Raw genomic sequence first — 19,474 nt, forward strand, 5'->3', positions numbered from 1 at the left:
ACAACATCTGAGCGAGCACATCAACACTTGGACAATTTTGACTCGAAAGGCAGCAGGGAAAGACAGGCTCACCTAGGAACCACACTGGAAGCTATCCCCATCAGCAGTCACGACACAGCAGTTTTTGCAGGAACATGCTGTGTATGATATAATGGTGCCTCGAGGTCCACAGAAAAACCCAAAATCGTCGTCGTTGTTCCAACCTTTGATGCCCGTTGAGCACCCTACTGAATCTGTGGATTACCGTAAGTACGCGGTCTAATGTCTGCACGTAGGCCACAAGAGTGCTCACCAGTGTTGCTGCAGGGCAGGTTCATGGGTGTTATCACCAGGTCTTCAGATGCAATAGCTACGCCAGCCATCGCTGCGGCAGAAATGACAATAGTGGTGAGTGAAGTGAATTTCATGGTGGAATATCGATGGTGCTTTCTGAACCGAGGCGAATAGATTAGGTTTTATACACAATTAGTGTATGGTGCAGCCAAACACTTTCATCGCCGTACGTTCAGGAACCAAACAGATGCCAGCTCATGCTCCATGGCATAATTTTCTTCTAGCTTTAAAGTGCAGTGACACACAAATTGATGACGACCACTAATACCCGATCACATTCAGACGCACTCCGCGAGTCCTTTTGGTACGGGTATATGGTACGGCTCGGTGAACTTCAGTCAATAAGGTTGACTTTTCACAATTTTCACATTTGCAGTGATGTGGCAGACGCATCCACGGACCATATGCATCTGACACCCCATAATCAAGAAAATTGTGGGGTCATCGTCAAACGTTGCTACGAGTAGGACTTGATAGGATATGCTTGTGAAACGATCTGATCGGCTTGAGCAGTGTCTGAATGACCTTTTGATCTCGCCGACTACTTAGTATACTGCTCGTCAAGAAATAACTGGACGGAATCAACTGCAAACGAATGGGGTTACAGTCATGGATGATGTGTTACAGTGGACATCCCACACCGGAAACACACCTGGGAGTGTTCTTCTACTGTAGTTAGTTGTGCAGTAGTAAAGACGGCAAGCTGTTAGCTGCAGATCGATGATAATAGGCTTCAGTAGCCGATGTCGGAGATATTGTCGTAAATGTGTCGTGACGCATGATCATGATTGTACTGGAGACAAGTAGCATCACACTCGCATTGTGGAAACGATGACGAACGTTGAACAACATTGTTACATACCCAGCAGTCCAATATATCATTTTATTTTTTCTCATTCGCTCGTTCCCCACGGCAATATACACTCGTTCACGAAAAAATGAGGATCCCCAGACCCCAGTGTTATGGTCTTGAATGGCTTAATACTACCGCCAACCACAGTACCGTCATCGCTGACGCGTGGGTTGGTCGGGCAGTGCAGTAACTTGATCTAACCGCAGCCTTTCCAGCTACCTTCAAAACGATAGGCCAGAATCCATTTTTGTTCATTCACCGCTTTTGTTTAGTTGTGGAGCTGTGTGGCGTTCAGTGAACGTTCACACGAGAAAGAGTCGATTGGTTTGAATTGTCTTAAGGTTCGAACAGGATAACTGTCCTAACTAAATGTTATTCAAGGGGGGGGGGGGGATGAAAATCAACTACCCTACAAGTAAATACGCGATGGCTTATATACTGAAGGGTAAGAAAGTCAGGGACTAAAGGAGAATGAAACTAAATGAGTAACTAGAGAGAATGATAAAGTCTAATATTCGGTTGCTACCGTCGACGTATCGTCGACGGCTTTTGACGAGCGTTACATACGCCCTCCAGGTCCTCTAAGCGAGAGGACCTGTCTTCAGGTGATGCGAGTTCCTTAGGTTCGCGGGGAGGGTCCCAAGGAGGCGAACGCAGCTATGAGAAGCATGAGGATGAGCACATTGACTAACAATGAGCAAACAGGAAGGATTCTACCGAGAACATCTTCGGTAGTGACTCCAGGCATATGGCCAGCCTGCTCGAGGTCGAGCTGCTCAGCAGCTGCGATTATGTCCTCGACGTCACGTCCGGGGTCGACTGCAGGAGGCGTGGGGATAGGAGTAGGTGTGAGGATAACAGATGCGTTGCTGGATACCTCAGCAATCAGCTGAGCAGCCGGGGTAAGTGCAGAACGGTTGCTTGGGACGGAGCTGGCGCGCGATGCGCGGCGATGAGGAGGGGACTGTGCGCGGCGTACTCGGCGTGGTGGTTCTTCAGGTGGTGTGTGAGCACGAGGACCACGCCGGTGATCCAGCGATAGGTTACGGGTACGAGGGTAGTACCTTTCGTAGGAGCGTTGGGCGCGCTCGGCGCGCACCAGCGCGTCAAAGGCGTGGGACTCCTTCCTAGTAGCCAATTCCTTGGCCTGTGCCTCAGCACGGAAGAAGCGCGTGAACGCGCCAAGGGCGTCAGAGTCGTGCTCACGCTGTTGAGGAGGGCGGACACGCCCTCCTCTCCCTCTATGGTAACGTCCGGGACGTCCTCGACCAGGCCGAGTTGGCCTGGGAGCATCAGCATAGTTGCTGGGCTCGATCCCGTCGAGTGGCGCGTCAACGAGCATGTCGTTAGTGCGTGCTGGGAGAACGGTGGAGGACATTGGGGAGTCTGGGCGAGGAGTATGGCTTTGGGGGCCCTGCAAGCCCGTTAAATAGGCATCTTGCAGCCCGCTTAAGCGAGAGACGGATGCAAAATCGTCGACCATTCGGTCGACGATACCAAAAACAGACTGCCGGGCCGCAGAAAATTGATCTATGGTGCTGACGGGGATAGTGGTTGATGGCGTGCTAATTTTCTTTGGCAGGTGTGCGATCCCGGGGACGCCGAGAGCCTCAAGGTATTGAGACAAGGCCTCCAGACGGGAGACTTGGTGGTAAGGGAACCAGACTTTGTCTCCGGTGGAGTATTCGACCTCGAAGAGAGCGTCCGGTCCAGCTCCATGGTGGTCAGTGACCTTGGTCACTGACCATTCCTCCAGGTGTCCAATATCGGACACCTGGTCAAGCTGTCGTCCAGGGAATCGCCTATCGTCGTTTGGCACGTGGAGACGCAGTAGGTGCGCGTGAAAGGAGGGGTGGAGGCCACGTTGCTTCAACTGAGCAGGGAGGTCCAGTAGGAACGCGTTGTTCTTGTAGTCTTCCAGTATTCTGTAAGGACCAATGTATTTTGGCGCCAGCTTGCGCGCACGGCCCTTGGGCAACGATAAGTTTTCAGTAGATAGGTACACTAGATCTCCCTTAACGAAGGGAGACTCAGTACGACGACGGTTAGCGTTAGTGGTGCTCTTCACGCGAGCTGCTATAATGGAGTCATGCGCGTCCATAATCGCGTCTTTCATCTTCTGCGCGAAGACTCTTACTCCAGGGAATTCAGAGTTAGTGTTCCAAATTAGGGGAGGAGGTAGTCTACCGTAGTTTAGAACAAACGGAGGGTACTTCGTGGTTTCGGAGCATGCTGAATTAATCGCGAATTCAATTGCGGGGAGCTTGATAGCCCAGTCCCGTTGATTCGGCGAAACGACCTGCCGCAGCATTTGCGTTATGGTGCGGTTCGCACGTTCGGTGGCACCGTCAGATTGAGGGTGAAACGATGTCGACATACGTAGCTCAACACCCGTAAGTTGGTGAAAGCGCTGCCAGAAAGTGCTGGTGAATAGCGTGTCCCGGTCACTAACGATGTTGGAGGGCATACCGTGATGCTTGTACACCAGATTGAACATGACTTCGGCGATATCTTTCGCGCGGTAGGTTTGCTTCGTTGGAGCTAGATGTACCATAGACGTTAGATGGTCAATAGCTACAAGTATCATGTCAAACACGCCTTGTAGGGTTTTGGACTCAGGGAGCGGTCCAACAAAGTCAATTCCAACAGTCTGCCAAGGACGCGTTGGGACTTCGAGAGTTTCTAGCAGACCGTACGGTTGGTGATTCGACGGTTTGGACACCTGACATGTTGGACATGACTCACAGAAGGCTTGAACGTCCGCGGTTATCCCCTTCCACCATACATTTTCGCGGAGGTATAGTAAAGTTTTGGATGGGCCTAGGTGCGCCAGTATGGAGTGAGCATGAGATATAACTAATTCTCTTACTCGCCGTTGCGCAATCTTAATGTCCGGTATGCACAAGATACGTTTTCCCTTGTCTCTAAGGAAAATCCGGCCGTTACTGACTTCAAAGTTCTTATACGCGGATGGGCTGCTTAAAATCTTCGCAAAGAAGGGGTCCTCCCCGTATTTATTGGTGATCCGTTCGTGAATGTCCGTATTAGGGTCGCCAATAGCTATGACTTCCGTCAGAAGAGGAGGGGACATGGGCAATAGCGTTGGTGCAACGTTGGCGTCAACTTCGGTTTGTGGGTCCTTGTTTGTCTGGGTCCCATTGCTTATGTCAGGTGAGGTGATGTCACTTGATTCCGGTTGCTGAGTTCTGACATCATTGCTTAGGTCAGCTTGTTGTAGGTCCTTGTTTGTCACACGGTGCGCTGTGTTTTGTTTGTCTAAGTCTTTCTTGGGTGCTGTCACCTTTCCGCCCTCCAGTGATTCTGGAGGGGGTTTACTCACTCGCAGGATCACTTTCTTTATTTTGGTGACTGGTGCTTCCCTCACTTCCGTGATATCCCGGTCTACCGGGTGAGGAATTTCCAAGGTGGAGGTGTGTTGCCTCGAGTTGGCTACCAGGTACGTTAGTTCAGGTTTCGCGTCCTTTTTGCCTTGCGTAGTGGCAACTTCGCTGACACCTTTGATCGTTAGTTCAGGTTTCGCGCCCTTCCTGCCTGGTTCGATGGCGACTTCGCTGACCTGGCTGGACGGTAGTTCAGGTTTCGCGCCCTTTGTGTCTTGGGCAGTGTTGGTCTTGCTGACTACCTTGAACGTTAGTTCAGGTTTCGCGCCCTTTGTGCCTTGCGCAGTGGCAACCTTGCTAACCTCCCTGAACGTTAGTTCAGGTTTCGCGCCCTTTGTGCCTTGGGCATTGCTAACCTTTCTGACCGGTAGTTCAGGTTTCGCGCCCTTTTTGCCTTGGGGCTTGGCCATCTTCATTGGGGCCACTTCGTCCATGCCTATCTGCTTGGGCAATCGCGCTGCAATGCGAGTAGATCGTCGTTCTTCCGTCGCTCCAAGGAAGAGTGGTGTACCAGTGTAGACCGGGGCGGTGACAAAGTTCAGTAGGAGTGTGCGTGGTACGTCCTCTTCCTCGACACTCACATACTCACTAGCGGCTCTAACGGTTCCCTTAGGTTCATTGCTATACATTCTGGACAGTGCGTCTGCTAAGGTATTGTCTTTCCCTGGTAGGTACTTTATACTGAAGTCAAACTCGCTTAGGGCCTCCAGCCAGCGCGCCTGCCTTGGCGAGAGTTTGCTTTGGGTGGTAATCCACTCAAGGCCTTTGTGATCCGTGAAGATGCGGAACGGTACGCCTATCAGTAAGTGACGGAATCTCTTGAGGGATTCTACAATTGCTAATAACTCCTGTTCATGCACTGGATAGTTCTGCTGGGCGGAATTGAACTTCCCAGACCAGAATGCTACTATGTCAGCACCTGGCAGGGGTTCGCCTTGCGAGAGGACGCCGCTCGCCCCGGTGAATGACGCGTCCGTAACAAGGTTAACTAGGGAGGTGCTGTTGATAGCCTTAGGTAAGTCGAGAGCTTTCCGGCGGGTGTCACGATGGGCATTGACGCATGCGCGGACTAGATCGAATGCACGCTGATCCGTGGGAGTCCAATCCCATCGCGTCAACCGTGCAGCTACCTTAGAAAGGTGCTGCATATGCACCCGGACACCTTCACATCCGGCAGCAAGATACCCCACTGAGCCAATGAACTGCATGAGCAGTTCTTTGGAAGTGGGGGTCTTCCAGTGGAGGATTTTGTCGACCTTGTGAGGATCGAGACGGATTCCCCCGTCATCTATGACGTGGCCAAGAATCGTAAGTTCAGTCTTAAAGAATTGTAGTTTGTGTTCACTTAGGAAGAAGTGGTTGTCGCGCAGGGTGTCAATAACCGTCTTAACGTGCCGGATGTGGTCCTCTGGTGAGTCCGAATAGATTACTATATCGTCTAAATAGACGTCCATGAATATTCCTAGGTGGGGACCGAAGATATGGTTCATCAGCGATTGGTAAGTCGCTCCAGCGTTACAATCTCCTATTTGCATAACGTGACTGATCATCGTCCCATCAGGCGTCGCGAATAGCGACTTATGCACGTCAGTAGGTACGATACGGATTTGCTCGTATGCGTCCTTACCATCAAGAAGGGAGCGATACGGGTGCGATGCTACGTTGCGCAATATAGTATCTATGTCCGGGAGTGGTGACGCGAGCTTTCGCGTGTTCGTGTTGCGTTGCCTGGTGTCGAGGACGGTGCGTAAACGCAGTTCATTGTCTTTGGAGGTCTTTTTCATCATGATCATAGGTACAGCGTTAGTACCACTAAAGAACTCCCACCTGCCCGTCCGGATATAGTCGTCTCGCTTGGACCTCCAGAGTGGGCGCAGTGCCTCTGGGCATTTAGATTGACGCCAAGAATAAACTTGGTCTTCGTTGATGAGGGGTATGACGTGGTTTATCGCGCGCAGCGGAGGTAAGGGTGTCTCAATGGCTTCCTTACAAATATCCTTGGCGTACTCACGCAGTTCTTTCGAGTAGGCTTCAATTTGGTCTGAGGACAGGCTCATCCCCTTCAGCTCGAGGACCTGGGTCTGCGACCCACGTATGGGCAACGGCTCCAGGCTACGGATCTTAATTTCCGGGGGGTTGAATCCCAGCAACACTTGATGCTGGAATAAGAACGGCATCCCCAGGATGACATCATAAGATTCGAGGTTGGCTATATCGAAGGTACGTAGGCCCTTAATGTCTTGGTATGTTAACTCAACGCAGGTAGTAGCTTTCACAGCACTCCTGGATCCGGACACAGCGAGTTGCAAGGGGATAGGCTTATCCAGTAAGTCATATTTTAGTTTGAGTTGGTCTACTACAGTACTTGACACGAAGTCCGTTAGAGACCCGGAGTCCAGCAGTGCGCGACAGGGTTTACCGTTTAGCAGGACGACCACGACCAGGGATCTCGGAAGGATCCTCGTGGAGTTCTTCGGGCGCGCCGATTGACGCTGTAGGGATTGTAAGTCCGGTAAGTCAGCTTTTGTACGGGAAGTCATCCCACAGTAAAGCTCACCTCCAACGTCAGACTCGTCCCCTTCGCTGGACTCGCAACTTAGTAGTCCGGGGAGGTCGTCTTCCTCACCATCACTGCTTTCGCAGTCAGTTGTGACCCAAGAGGACTCGTTATCGCCCTCGTCGTCGTTTGCGGGTGTTTCGGGCGCGGTAGAAGTTTGGCCGAACCAGGTAGGTTTGAAGGATGTCTTCGTCTTCACAAGATACTGATAGTTATGTAGCTTCATATCGGTTAGCCACGACACTATGTCAAAGCCGGGATCCCTCAATTGTGAGTAATAGACAATGTATTCGTCATAATTGTGCCTGTCTGACAGTAAGTATGTCTCAGGGCCACCCCAAGTAGTGAGGCAGAATCGGTCCGGTCCGAACGGATCATACAACGGATCAACGAGCTCGTCCGTGGGGAACGGTACTGCCAGTTTCAGCTTGGCTATAGCTTGGTGCGTGACCAGTAAGTGATCACTAATCCCAGGTTCTACTAATGGGTTCACAGACTTAGGTATTTCTATGGCGAATCCATACAGTCCTTGCGCGTTACCTTCATCGATAGCGGCTGATCGGATGTCTGCGGGGGTTACCCCAACAGCGTTGGATCTGAGTGTGCCAATTCTGGGCGCATTGTGAGGAGGTAGGCGGTGTCTTTTGGGACAGTCTTTAGCTAAGTGGCCTGTCTGCTCACATTCAAAGCACTGATTTAGGTCTCTTAATTTGCGTATAGTGTCAGCGCTTTTGCCTGTCCGGGGGCTTCTGTGAGGCTCGCGAGGCCGTTTCTCTGATCCAGGACGTCTATCACGTTGATGGCTCCTGTGCAGAGACGGGTTCACTGAGTTCGCAGAAAGTGAATGGGTGCGGTGCCTCCTATCACGCCTACGGGAGTGATGGTCTGGCCTGACGCTGCTGCTGCCTTGAGCTGCTAGGCCTGCAGCTAGAGTTGGTGTCAACGCTAAAAGTACGCTAGGGTCTTTAGCGTTCTCAAGGAATGCTCTCTCGGTGCGTAGAGCTTTTCGCTCGATCGTGTCCATACTAACGGTGTTAGGGTCGTAACCCTTATCTACTAACGAAGCCTTGATAAATGGCTTACAGTTCATCCAGAACTGGCGTACGAGCTCCCTCTCGTCAACGTCACCTGTCGTATCGGCGATGTTTCGGAGGCGTCGTATGTAGTCCTGCACTCCTTGTTTCCCTTCCTGACGACATTCTAGGAACTTCTGACGTTGCATCATCCTGAAGTCCGTTGGGAAGGAATAATCGAACAATTGTTCAAAGAAGTCGGTAAGCGTATATTTCTTTTTAAGATCAAGGACATCGCGCTCATAGAATCGATAGGCATTTCCCCCCAGATACTTGCCAATCATGCTAATAGTTTGTTTGGTGGAGAGTCTGGCTCTGTCCCGCCATTCCCTTACTTCGCGGACCCACTTCTTAAAAGTGGACGCGTTAGCTTCCCCATTGTAAGTAAACGGGGGTTCATGCTTTAAGAAGCCTTGCTGATATTTTAGCAGGTTCAAATTGGACCTATGCTTGCGACGGGCCTTTCGTTTGAGGCGCTTGGTGTCCTCAGAGTCGCTGCTATGGTCTGATTCTGGCTCCATTTGCAGCAGCTTCACGTTGAATTCATCCGAGGATTCCTCCTCTGAGTCTGCACCGGTAATGAACTTGGGAGGTGTCCTCGATTTCCTCTTGTCTTTGCGTAGCTGCTTATCACGCGTAAGTGTCTTCAATCTTTTCTTGTCCTTGCTGGTGTGCCTCATTTCTTCGTTGGCAGATTCAGTGGATGACCGGTCGTCGTCAGAACCAGGTCCCGACGGCGAGTCTGACGAGTCAGGATCACTGGGGTCACCACCAACTATAGCGCGTTTGACCGAGCTTTTGTCTGGGAGGAGGGAAGACGCCCTCCAGAACCTGGTGTTCTCTTTGACAGGTCTATCAGTAGGTTCTCTTATGCTTGGTGAGTCATCGTTTATCACCGTTGCGTGACGTCGTTCATTCAAGTTCGCAGCATTCTCTAATGGGGGAACTGGCGCTGAAGGTGCGCTGTCTGGGGGCGGATCTGGAAGAGGCGCGCGTTGCGCCTCTCGGATCAGCTTCTGCGCCATTTCTTCCCTAGACTGTGCCTCGATAACCAGCCTCTCGAGCTCCTTGACACGGTCGAGTAAGTCGTCGACTTCCTCACACTTTTGCGCGTAATCTTCTTTGGCAGATTTTCTAAAACCTTTAAGTGCAAAGTTTTGGATCCTAATGGATCCTGCTCGGTTATCGTCATCCCATAGACGACGGAGGGATTCATCGGACTCGTTCTCCCCTGGCCGGTTGAGCTCTGCCATCTCCTCATCAAAGTCTGTCCAGTCGAGCAGGTGATCCGTCAGTGATCTGAGTTTAGGTTGGTTGCTTTCTTTACTTTTCTCAGAGCTATCTTTACTGATTTCGGGTTTACTTTCACTAGCCGTTGGACTGGGCTTTAGTACGGGGAACTCAGGTACGTCTCCTAGTTCGTCGTCGTCGGTTACCTCTGACCAATCGAAGACGGCTTGCAGGCGTGGTACATTATCACTATCGGGCGACGTGAAGGTACGTAATCGCCCAATTATAGGGCCACCAGGAGGTATCTCGCTGACTGGTGCTACAGGACCCTCGTCACTATGTGTGGTACGGATGGTGGCGGCTCCTGCGTTGACCAGCAACGGGGCTCTGCTCTGGGCGGGGCTGCTCACAGCGTCCTTCGCCTGGGTGGACTCAGTGTCCACCTCGTTCAGGTCGCGTGGACCGAACCTGGAGGGAAGCTCAGCCATTGGGCTGTCATTCCCATCGTCTCCAGAAACAGGGTTACTGTTTCGAGACCTCGCGCCGTCTTGCTCGTGGGCGCGGCCATCAACGCTCACGTTCCTCGAGGAACGTGGGGAGGCAATTTCTAGTGCACTAGTAGGCATTTCCTTTTCTTGACGATATCGTTGGGGTGGGGGAGAGTTTTTGTGTGTTAACAAGAGTCGAAGTTTTGGAGGGTGATCAAGCCTCTTAGACAACGACTATAGCGGAATAGATTTTAGATTTGAAGGCAGTTAAAAATATGTGGCGTTCAGTGAACGTTCACACGAGAAAGAGTCGATTGGTTTGAATTGTCTTAAGGTTCGAACAGGATAACTGTCCTAACTAAATGTTATTCAAGGGGGGGGGGGGGATGAAAATCAACTACCCTACAAGTAAATACGCGATGGCTTATATACTGAAGGGTAAGAAAGTCAGGGACTAAAGGAGAATGAAACTAAATGAGTAACTAGAGAGAATGATAAAGTCTAATATTCGGTTGCTACCGTCGACGTATCGTCGACGGCTTTTGACGAGCGTTACAAGCTGGCCAAACAACAGGGACTCGCATATTACGATACTTTGTCGGGTGAGATTCCCCAGAATGGTACCCGGCGGACTGTGCAATATCGACTGATTCGGCGGGCAAGGAAAGGCAAAGCAAGGGAGCAGAGCGTCGAAATTTGAAGGAGCATCAGTGAGTATCAATACTAATGTCTAACACTAGCTGTACAGTAGATGTCAAGTAACAATTATTGTACATAGCTGTATTCTGACAGTGAGACGAGAGCCGAAGAACTCTGTTACTAGTGACTTGTACTATGGCCTTGGATGACATTTGGGCAGACATAGTGACCCATTGTTGCTTCATGGCTGCTGGAATGTGACGGTGGTTTCCAACCATACTGAGAATGGTGTCCAAAGACAATGTCGAATTAGAAAGCTGCGCAGTCCAGTGCCATTCTGGGGTATCTCGCCCCGACGAAGTATCGTAATAGGCAGCCTAAGGCAGGACCCTTTTGCTTGGCCAGCTCCACAACTAAATAAAAGCGGTGAATGAATAAAAATGAATTCTGGCCTATCGATTTGAAGGTAGCTGTCAAACGAATGAGTATGCGAGTGGCGTTGATAGTTAGACATATAACGTACCAACTGGTACCAGTCTAGTTAGCATTTGGACTTTAAGCGTTTATCTTGACCAAACGAACCACGGCGTTGCGCGGGTTCGACTAATCAGAAAATCGTGACGTACACTGGATAGACACGTGTAAGCGGGCATCATATTGATGGGAGTTGATGGGGTCGATGGGACGTGCCAAGCGGTCGGGATGCTTTTGAAGATTGAATTTGAATCGCCATCTGGCCCTGGGTTGAATGGGTTCATAGTGCAGAATTTAATTAGTACTACGGTAGACTCATCTTGATGCTCTTACTAGTACACAATGCATGGCTAGTATGAATGATCTTCACGCGTGCATTTTGGGATGTCTCGTTTCTTGGTTATGTTCCGAAGCGCCCATATGTCAGCGATATTGACAAACTCGTTGCATATAGATGATATGGCATTCCTGGGCACGTTCTTCTGCAATCCTGGTGCCTGAATATGAGCAATGCATCGCCTGTGGCGTTATGAAGCGCTATGCCACAACTGTCTGGAAGCAATGGGTGTTGATGGAGATACCAGTGGAGATACAAAGCCTTGCCTTGAGTCCGAGAACTAGTCATCGGAGCATACCTACACCAACATACAATGAAAGTGGGAAACACGGGTCAACCTTTTTTTATAATACATCATTTAGCACACGCACAGGATAGAAAACCGCCACAAGCCAGGATTCTGATACTTGTAATGCGTGGAAAAATCTGAGCAAAGGACGATGAGCCCCCGTGTATCATGACTGAAAACAGACTTTGGGCGACGCGATAAGACCGTGGTTGTAAAGCGACCGCGACCGAGATAGAGTATCAGTCTCAATGAGCTGTGGTGAGGCACTAAGCAGATGTGCATCGATGAACTGTGCCTGCCTACCTACAAGACTTGCGATTCATATGGCAGTAAGCGATGCAAATTGTGCAATGTTGAGATGGATGAATGTATACTATGCAAGATGGATGTGTCACGTACATCTTGTTGTCATTACCACTAGCAATTCCTGGATTAATCATTGTTTTAGCGACGAAAGAGCTAGGCGCACGTCTGTGATGGCAACTTTGTATACAGATCGTACCGGTATAAGAAAATGAGATCATCACGCTACAATTGACGGTTAATTTAGGTGGAACAAAATTTATCTGTGGAAAAATGCATATCTTGAGGTGGAAACTCGGTCGGAATCTGCTGCAAATTTCTGCACTTTCTCTAGCGTTACAAAGTAGATGCTCCACGTATTTTGGTGGAAGTTGTGACCAACTGAGTGGTCGATACACAATCCCCTTATTGCATCGATACGACAGCTGTTGGGCAAGTGAGGAAGCCTGAAGAAAGTGGACATACTCAGGCTATTCCACTAAACTGGCTTGTAATCAATTGGTTAGTTGAAGAAGCAGGAGACGAATAATTTAACACTAGTAAGGACCCCAGTTCAACTGTAACCAACCTCGGACCATGGATCATTACCAGTATGACTCGGAGGGACGTAGCTATCTTGACGCGGTCCTGCCGCGGACGTGACGCACATCGACGCAGTGTTACGTGTCAAACTTGGTCAATCTTATTCGTAGCTTTAGTCTTTGGCATTAAAAACACCACAGCTCCAGTTGGCTTACATCAATCACGACTACGTTCCCTATTCTTCCTGTCATCGTGTGGTGGAGCGGGGCGCTCTGGCAGGACAGATCAGGTCGGGAGTGGCAGGTGTCCTGGCGCAGGAGCAGGAGTCCTGGCTCGTAGTCGGTCCTGGATAGATAGAGCCGTAGCCTCCCGCTATAGAGGTCTGGCCTTGGTTCCCTTGCAGTCCGTCTCGTTACAGTGGCTTTACATGAATTACTTATGATGAGCTTCCCTGGGATTCAATCACCATAAGCATTGACATATTATATTGACGCGGCACAAGTATCTTACCATATTACTCCTTCATTAATTCAACATCATGTTTCGAACGCTTCAGAAATATGAACTCAGGCTCTATGTCGATCCATGAATATTGAATGTCTGGACCCTCTCACCTTCATATGGTGCGACTGCGCAATGCAACACAATGACATCGTCATACAACAACCAGACCCAAGCACTTATTTTTCGTTCAAATCACCCTCTTTTTTAGCCTGTTAGAAATTGATCGAGACAGATAATGTTGAACGGTAGGAAGAAATAATTGTTTGGACTTGCGACTTACTAACTATGAGTTAGGTGGTGTACAACAAAACAGGTTGAATAAATGGACAGACATACTGAGCCAGAAGTTAGAACAGACTCGGATTGCATAGCGAAAAGATGTAATAGGTTTTCTGATACAATAGATGCATCAGGATAGCTATGCGATATGATTAGGATGCACAAACTTGAAACAACCAACATATCCAAAAATTTGATGCCTACTGGACTGAAAGTGGAGTCGGACCACCATTAGAGTCAATGGAGACCCACAGAAGTTTGCGACGTACTTACTACATGGTTCATCCTCGTTGTATGGTCTACGTACGACAAGCACCTCTCCGAGGATAAGATTCTAATGTTTCGAGCGTGGTATAGAATTTGTTGTGGTCACTGGTGCCGGGTTGATGGGTGGCGCTGAGTCATATTTTTGGGAGTCCTTGGCGCGTGGGAACCCTCTCACAGCTTACTAGAAGTAGGTAGTACTTGGAGCAAGACTATACCACACTCGTCACTTTGGCATCCTTGGACAGCAAAACGGCCTTGAGGTCTTGGACACTACGCTACCTCCCGCGGACCCGAAAGGCAACGAGGAAGGACAGGCGCACTCAGCCGGAGTTGAGCAACAATCGCTGCACGCAGATTTGAAATCAACCTCATCGTCAGTATGGCAGCCCTTGTGACTTTCAAGATACAATCCTGCCCTTAAGCCCACAAAAATACCGCTATAACCTCCTTGGACGTCAATTCGTGTACGTATTGGTACCTCTTGAAAGTTGTTAAGCGAAATAACTTGCCTATCTTTTACAGCATTATGAGTTCGAGTCGTACGACCGGCCATCTGCGAAGTACCTGCCAATGCCATACTATGCCATACCAGTAGTGAGGATGACATCTTTTCCTGTGTTTCTCCGCAGATTTAAGATGTGACTCTTATACATCACAAATCTTGCCTTTTTCGCTCTCTTTTCTCTCGCGGTCGCAACAATATTGTCCTGCGCTCACAGCACAATCCCGTTACTGGATGAGATTGGCGGTGGTATCAACGTCAACAGATTTACATTCACTGTCCCTGGACCTACTGGCAAAACGTTCAAGCTGTCGAGCATCACACCATGGCTACCTACAATCAAAAGCTATGTACCTGTGGCGTCCCAGATCAGTTTTCAGGTACCTTAGTCGGTTTTCAGCGCGCACTGCGCATCGTGGTTTCGGCGAAATTAAGGTTTCCCACTTGTCGGCATTGGAAGGGCGTAATCACTCGCTCATTGGCAACTTCTCCATCATGTCAACATGGCAGGGCGTAATCACTCACGCATTGGCAACTTCCCCATCATGTCAACATGGCGGAATGTGTCTAGCGGAACATGGTAAGTTTCCATTCCCTGGCATTAGCGAACTCATAATTAATCAAACCGATATACCCCCACTTAAAAGCCACATGCCCCAAGAAAGAGTGGAAAGTCAAGCATGCTATTCAAGATGAATCTAGTATTCTGCAGAGTATGGAAGATACTCTATGTCCTGTTAATCAACCTGCCCTACCATGCAGAGCGCTATGACGATGCGCTTCAGCTTGTCGCTCTGAAAAGGATCCCTGCGATTGACACTAGTACTGGCGATAGCGCTGCAACAGCGGTCGTAGAAAAGAAGGAACTTGACGAAGCAGTAATCGCATCGAACAGTTGTTGTCGGCGGGGGAGGGTAAGGAGTGCTGACGCCGTTATCAACTTGTCCACTCACCCGAATATATTACTTCAATGAGTCTAATCTTTTTTTCGTGCCTCGCATCACTTACCATCGCTGTTATGCAAGCGAACATGCGTGGGCACGCTGGCTGACCGCCCTCTCTCCTCTTTTCCGCCAGGCAGACGGAGGTCGGAACTCCCATAAAATAAATTTGTGCGAATCTGCAGTTCTTTCCACCACAAGGGTTTATCTATGTCGTGATATTATAATTACCCAGTAATAACAGAGATTAAGTTAGAAAAGACGGAAAACAAGATAGGGTGGTAGATATAAATGATAATATAATCTGCCTAGATGACAACACAGCACAATCACAACACGGACGATAAGGAATAAGGCGTGTATAAGGGGGCGTGGGTACAAATAAAAATTAGATGACATTGAGTTCCTCAAGATGATGGCGCAAAATGCCATCACGGACTCCGGCCAATACAGCCTGCGTTGCTTTCGTATCCTGTACAAACCGGTGTGAGCCTGGGACAAGGACATACTGCCAAAAAGGTAACGCACAATGGCAGAGGTCTCATGACAAAAGAACGTCCGAGGTCTCGGGGACAATCGTTTCTATGAAGTCCCAATCAGGGTTTATTTCATATCAAAACCTAAGACGCGACCTACGTGATAAGCTCGGAATTTCTCCTTAAAGTATTTCGTCACGTTTTCCACGTCGTTAGGCGTGCTTCCATAGCTCGGCACGTATGTTGCTACTTTGATCCCCGCTGCGAGAGTTTTTTGTAGAATGTCCATTTTGTTGAGGAATAGGATGATGTTCGCACGCGCGAGGAGGGGATTCGCGCAAACTTCTTTCCAGAGGTATATTGAGTCTTCAAGTCGGTTGACCTGTCGGTCTTCTTCGAGAACTTGGTTGAATGACAGGGGTGCAAGGAAAATAATAGCTTGAACTACAAGCGATGTTAATAACCACGCCTTCAGATGTCGTCAAAGCTTACCGTCATCAAAGTAGGGCACCCACTGGGGTCGCATACATCTACTACCACCAACATCGTAAATGTACCACTCTGAACCTGTTTACACGGGTCAGGGTGACTACGAAAGGAAAGAGTAGGGTTACACACCATTATCTTGAAGGAAGCGATGTTCCTCCACACCAAATGTTCGTAATCTAGCACGGACGATATCCTCTGTGACAGTATATCAGGGCAAGGAACAGGAAAAATTATCAGGGGTGTAACAAACCTTCCGTAGGCTCATAGTCCACCGTTGCAATTCTTGCCGTGTCAGTCAGAAAAAAACCAGGAGAGTCTTCCAGTCGAACTCCACGTCGCTTGAGTACTTCCCGAACGCTCTCGTCCTCCCATAATGAAATGATATCATTCTTGGACGCAGCAAGTACCAAAGTCGGATCATCCTTGCTTCGCCCATCATTCGTCATTGGTCGACGCTGACCGGTGAGAGGGACCCGTCGTTCCAATGTGACTCTCTCCAAAACGGTCTTCCATCCGCTACCAGCTCGCACGCAGATCTCGGGCGTTCTTGAGGGGTCGTAGTGTTCAGGGAGCAGTTGTCGCGTGAGATTTGTCTCCATTGACAACAGGGGAAGAAGTCGCATTCGTGTACGTCGGTGGTGATCTGAAAGTGATGATGATGTAGATCCGGTAGGGGACCGAGAACGTGGGCCTGACATTTCTAGTTCATCCTCGACGATTGAGAGAAGTTTTTTCACAGAGCTAATGTTTCCTAGTATGAGATACAAGAAGTAGCTTAGGAAATGAGGCTACGTACCCAATGAGATTAAGTTGTATGATGGTCTTCCATATGAGTGCTTCGCCATGGAAGTAGGTCGGACAAAATGCGAGCTGGAAATCTGTAGTGACACGTCAGATTCAAAGACTCAACTGAGATACAACTTTATACTTACTTCGTAACATTGTTGATTTCCCGGACTCGGCCTGTCCTAATGACGATGATGTCGATGTTAGCGCTGCTATCTGAAGAGAACTATCGAGATACGCATACCTAATAGTAGGACCTTGATAGCCTTCTTCTTCTTGTCGAACAACTTCTTAGACTCCAGAATACTTTCATCTATTTCCCGAGAAACTCGCTGAGCCTCTTGCTGGCGGGCAATGCGGTCTCGTCTCTCCTCGACGGACTCGTTGGGAGGTGGTTTGAATATGTTTGACCAGGCATCGTCTTGTACAGGCTTCAGGTTGACTGGAGAGAACATATCAAGAGAGGACCGAGAATGCGATTTCGTTTGAGCCATGGAAGAAGAGAATGAAGAAAGAGCGAAGCGGTGCTGTTGAGTAGTACCGGGCTGGCAAGCGCTAGCCCATTAAATCCAAAGACGATTTGGGCCCTGCCAAGATCTAATCCAGATCTTTCCTTTTCGAGAGTCCGACATCTTCTCGGAGCTGCACCAAATGGGGAAATAATGATACGCCAACTACCTAATTTATACCTGAATGAATAATCACAAATTGCTCAGTACACTACATCATGGTCAGCAAACTCGTACAACTCCGAGTCTTGATCATGCGGGCTATTCAACAGTCATAGTGCATGCTTCCAGCACCATGATTCGATCCTCCAAGGTCATACATCATCACGACACCGATCAAGTACTGTCAGAGGGATACAATGCTCTGAGACACTATTCTTACTCTGCGGCTGCCGAACGTGACAAACCCTTGGTGGTGTCTAGTAAGTTGATCCGTGCCCTTGATACAACGTTGCCCGACAATGAACATATTGGCGCTATTGTTCTACCGGTGAGTCATACCTGTGCAGTGTTGATTCAAGCCTATTACATTGAGCCGCATTAACGCTGTCAGGTTCAAATTATCTGTTTACGTGGTAAATTGATAACGTGCATTGGTTTCCTCGACACGTTCCATATATCAAGTATCGCTCGGTACATGTGACGAAGGAAGAATTCATCGGCAGCTCGTTATATGAGAACGTGCACTCTTCACACTTCATTTGACGGTCCGAGCACAGACTTAGGCATCATCATCCCAATCTGTGGAAGAACGATTGGCCAGTCGAGTCAGCGTTGTCACAAGGCTGACATAACATCACATTACCACATAGTTTGGCATGTCCACCTGACAATTGTGGTTAGTATCTCAACCCGAAGACCAGCACGCCCACATACCACTTCATGCATCCTCAAATCTCCTGCGACGCTGCACAATATATACGCTCCTACCCTATCCAACCCATATTCCGCAACCAGAAAATCAATCATATTCCTCACAGCTGATCTCATCGCTTCCCTAACATCTGAGCGGAAAAAAACATAAAGCCGCGCGTCAGTATCAATCATCTCATTTCAGTATGTTTTCATACCCGAGTCGATGCCGGTAGTGCAGTAATATTCCCCGGACGGGGTATCAGCAGTAGCCGTGCTAAAATGTGGTGTTTTGGTGTACGGCTTGTCTTTCCTTACTGAGAGCCGCACCGTGACTTTCATGGGTGTCTCGATTGCCGATCCTATCGCCATGTAGATCGAGGTCAAATTTCTGATCGGGTGTGTGTTCAAGGCCGATCTGACATACCGCATACTTCTGTTGACGTAATACAATTTAACCCCGGATCAGTTTTGTACAGGGCGCCGCCGGCTTCGGCACGCACCTCCGTCCCCCTGTGCAGCATGACCATCCTAGATATGACACGATAACAATTTTGTAAGCAAATCATCTTGTCAATATTTACAAACGAGTACTCACCCCGATGCTAAACAGTGCTCCCTCCACTTCAACTGGAAGAAACAGGGTCGAACCCACCGTAATATGCTTCGTGTCGATGTTACCTCCCGTATGATATGGCGGAACAACGGAAAATGCACCCTTCTTCTTCTGCGCGACCCCCATCTCCCCGGCAAACGGCCTCAGGGGTACCTTTATACCCTTTTTCTCATCAAACCACGCAAACCCCTCCTGCTCAAGTTTCCAGATCTTGAGCGCCGGTTCTGGGAACTCATCCGCAAGAAGTCCGAATCCCGGGAATAGCCCCGTCCATCCCCATTCGGGATTCTCGATGCGCAGAACGTCAACTTGGAGTGTGTCACCAGGCTGTGCACCATCCACAAATACGGGACCGTTCACTGGATTAAACCCTGCCAAGGTTAACTTTTCTAGAGTTACGACTGTCGAGTCTGCAGTCAGCTGTCCATTCGATGCGTCAGCGCAATCAAAGGTGATTTCATCGCCTGATTTAACATGCAGTGCAGGAGGAATGCTGTGCGAGATGTGGGTCAGCGTTTGTGCAACAAGTCGAGATAGTATTGAATACCTATTGTCCCAAGCGAGGTTAGCACACTCACGTCTCACGGAATGAATCGACATGGTGGTTACAGTTCAGCAGATAAGATGTTGAGAATTGCAAGTGCAACATCGATACAATCAAAGCACGAGTATTCACACGTACTATATATACGATACGACTCTTCGCACGTACTATACATACAACCCTTCGCCAAAGATACATGTTTAGATCCGC

General features: G+C 49.1%; 3 protein-coding genes across 3 annotated transcripts; 1 reads left to right on the plus strand and 2 right to left on the minus strand.

Annotated features, from left to right (window-relative positions):
* Positions 1-13,558: 13,558 nt before the first annotated feature.
* F5891DRAFT_1245735 (uncharacterized protein) lies at positions 13,559-15,284 on the plus strand (the record flags this gene model as incomplete). The annotated part of the gene is made up of 5 exons (XM_041369802.1): positions 13,559-13,585; positions 13,795-13,922; positions 14,269-14,431; positions 14,487-14,631; positions 14,814-15,284. The coding sequence occupies 5 exons, from the start codon at positions 13,559-13,561 to the stop codon at positions 15,023-15,025; spliced, it is 675 nt and encodes a 224-aa protein (XP_041222325.1). The 3' UTR covers positions 15,026-15,284.
* A 96-nt stretch (positions 15,285-15,380) lies between these two features.
* On the minus strand, positions 15,381-17,291 carry F5891DRAFT_1175007 (G-protein alpha subunit; the record flags this gene model as incomplete). Its single annotated transcript, XM_041365689.1, has 9 exons — positions 16,988-17,291; positions 16,890-16,925; positions 16,754-16,835; positions 16,208-16,698; positions 16,087-16,152; positions 15,961-16,035; positions 15,629-15,912; positions 15,521-15,574; positions 15,381-15,500 (listed from the first exon to the last, which is right to left on the minus strand). Exons 1-9 carry the CDS (start codon positions 17,235-17,237, stop codon positions 15,381-15,383), a joined length of 1,458 nt encoding a protein of 485 aa, XP_041222326.1. The 5' UTR covers positions 17,238-17,291.
* Positions 17,292-17,935: 644 nt separating this feature from the next.
* F5891DRAFT_575061 (uncharacterized protein) lies at positions 17,936-19,443 on the minus strand. Its single transcript, XM_041372331.1, has 8 exons — positions 19,268-19,443; positions 18,703-19,213; positions 18,608-18,635; positions 18,532-18,540; positions 18,323-18,466; positions 18,129-18,256; positions 18,058-18,078; positions 17,936-17,993 (listed from the first exon to the last, which is right to left on the minus strand). The coding sequence occupies exons 1-8, from the start codon at positions 19,318-19,320 to the stop codon at positions 17,943-17,945; spliced, it is 945 nt and encodes a 314-aa protein (XP_041222327.1). The 5' UTR covers positions 19,321-19,443; the 3' UTR covers positions 17,936-17,942.
* Positions 19,444-19,474: the final 31 nt, after the last annotated feature.

Source organism: Suillus fuscotomentosus (assembly GCF_016647785.1).
Source record: "Suillus fuscotomentosus strain FC203 chromosome Unknown F5891scaffold_52, whole genome shotgun sequence".
NCBI classification, from domain to species: Eukaryota; Fungi; Basidiomycota; class Agaricomycetes; order Boletales; family Suillaceae; genus Suillus; species Suillus fuscotomentosus.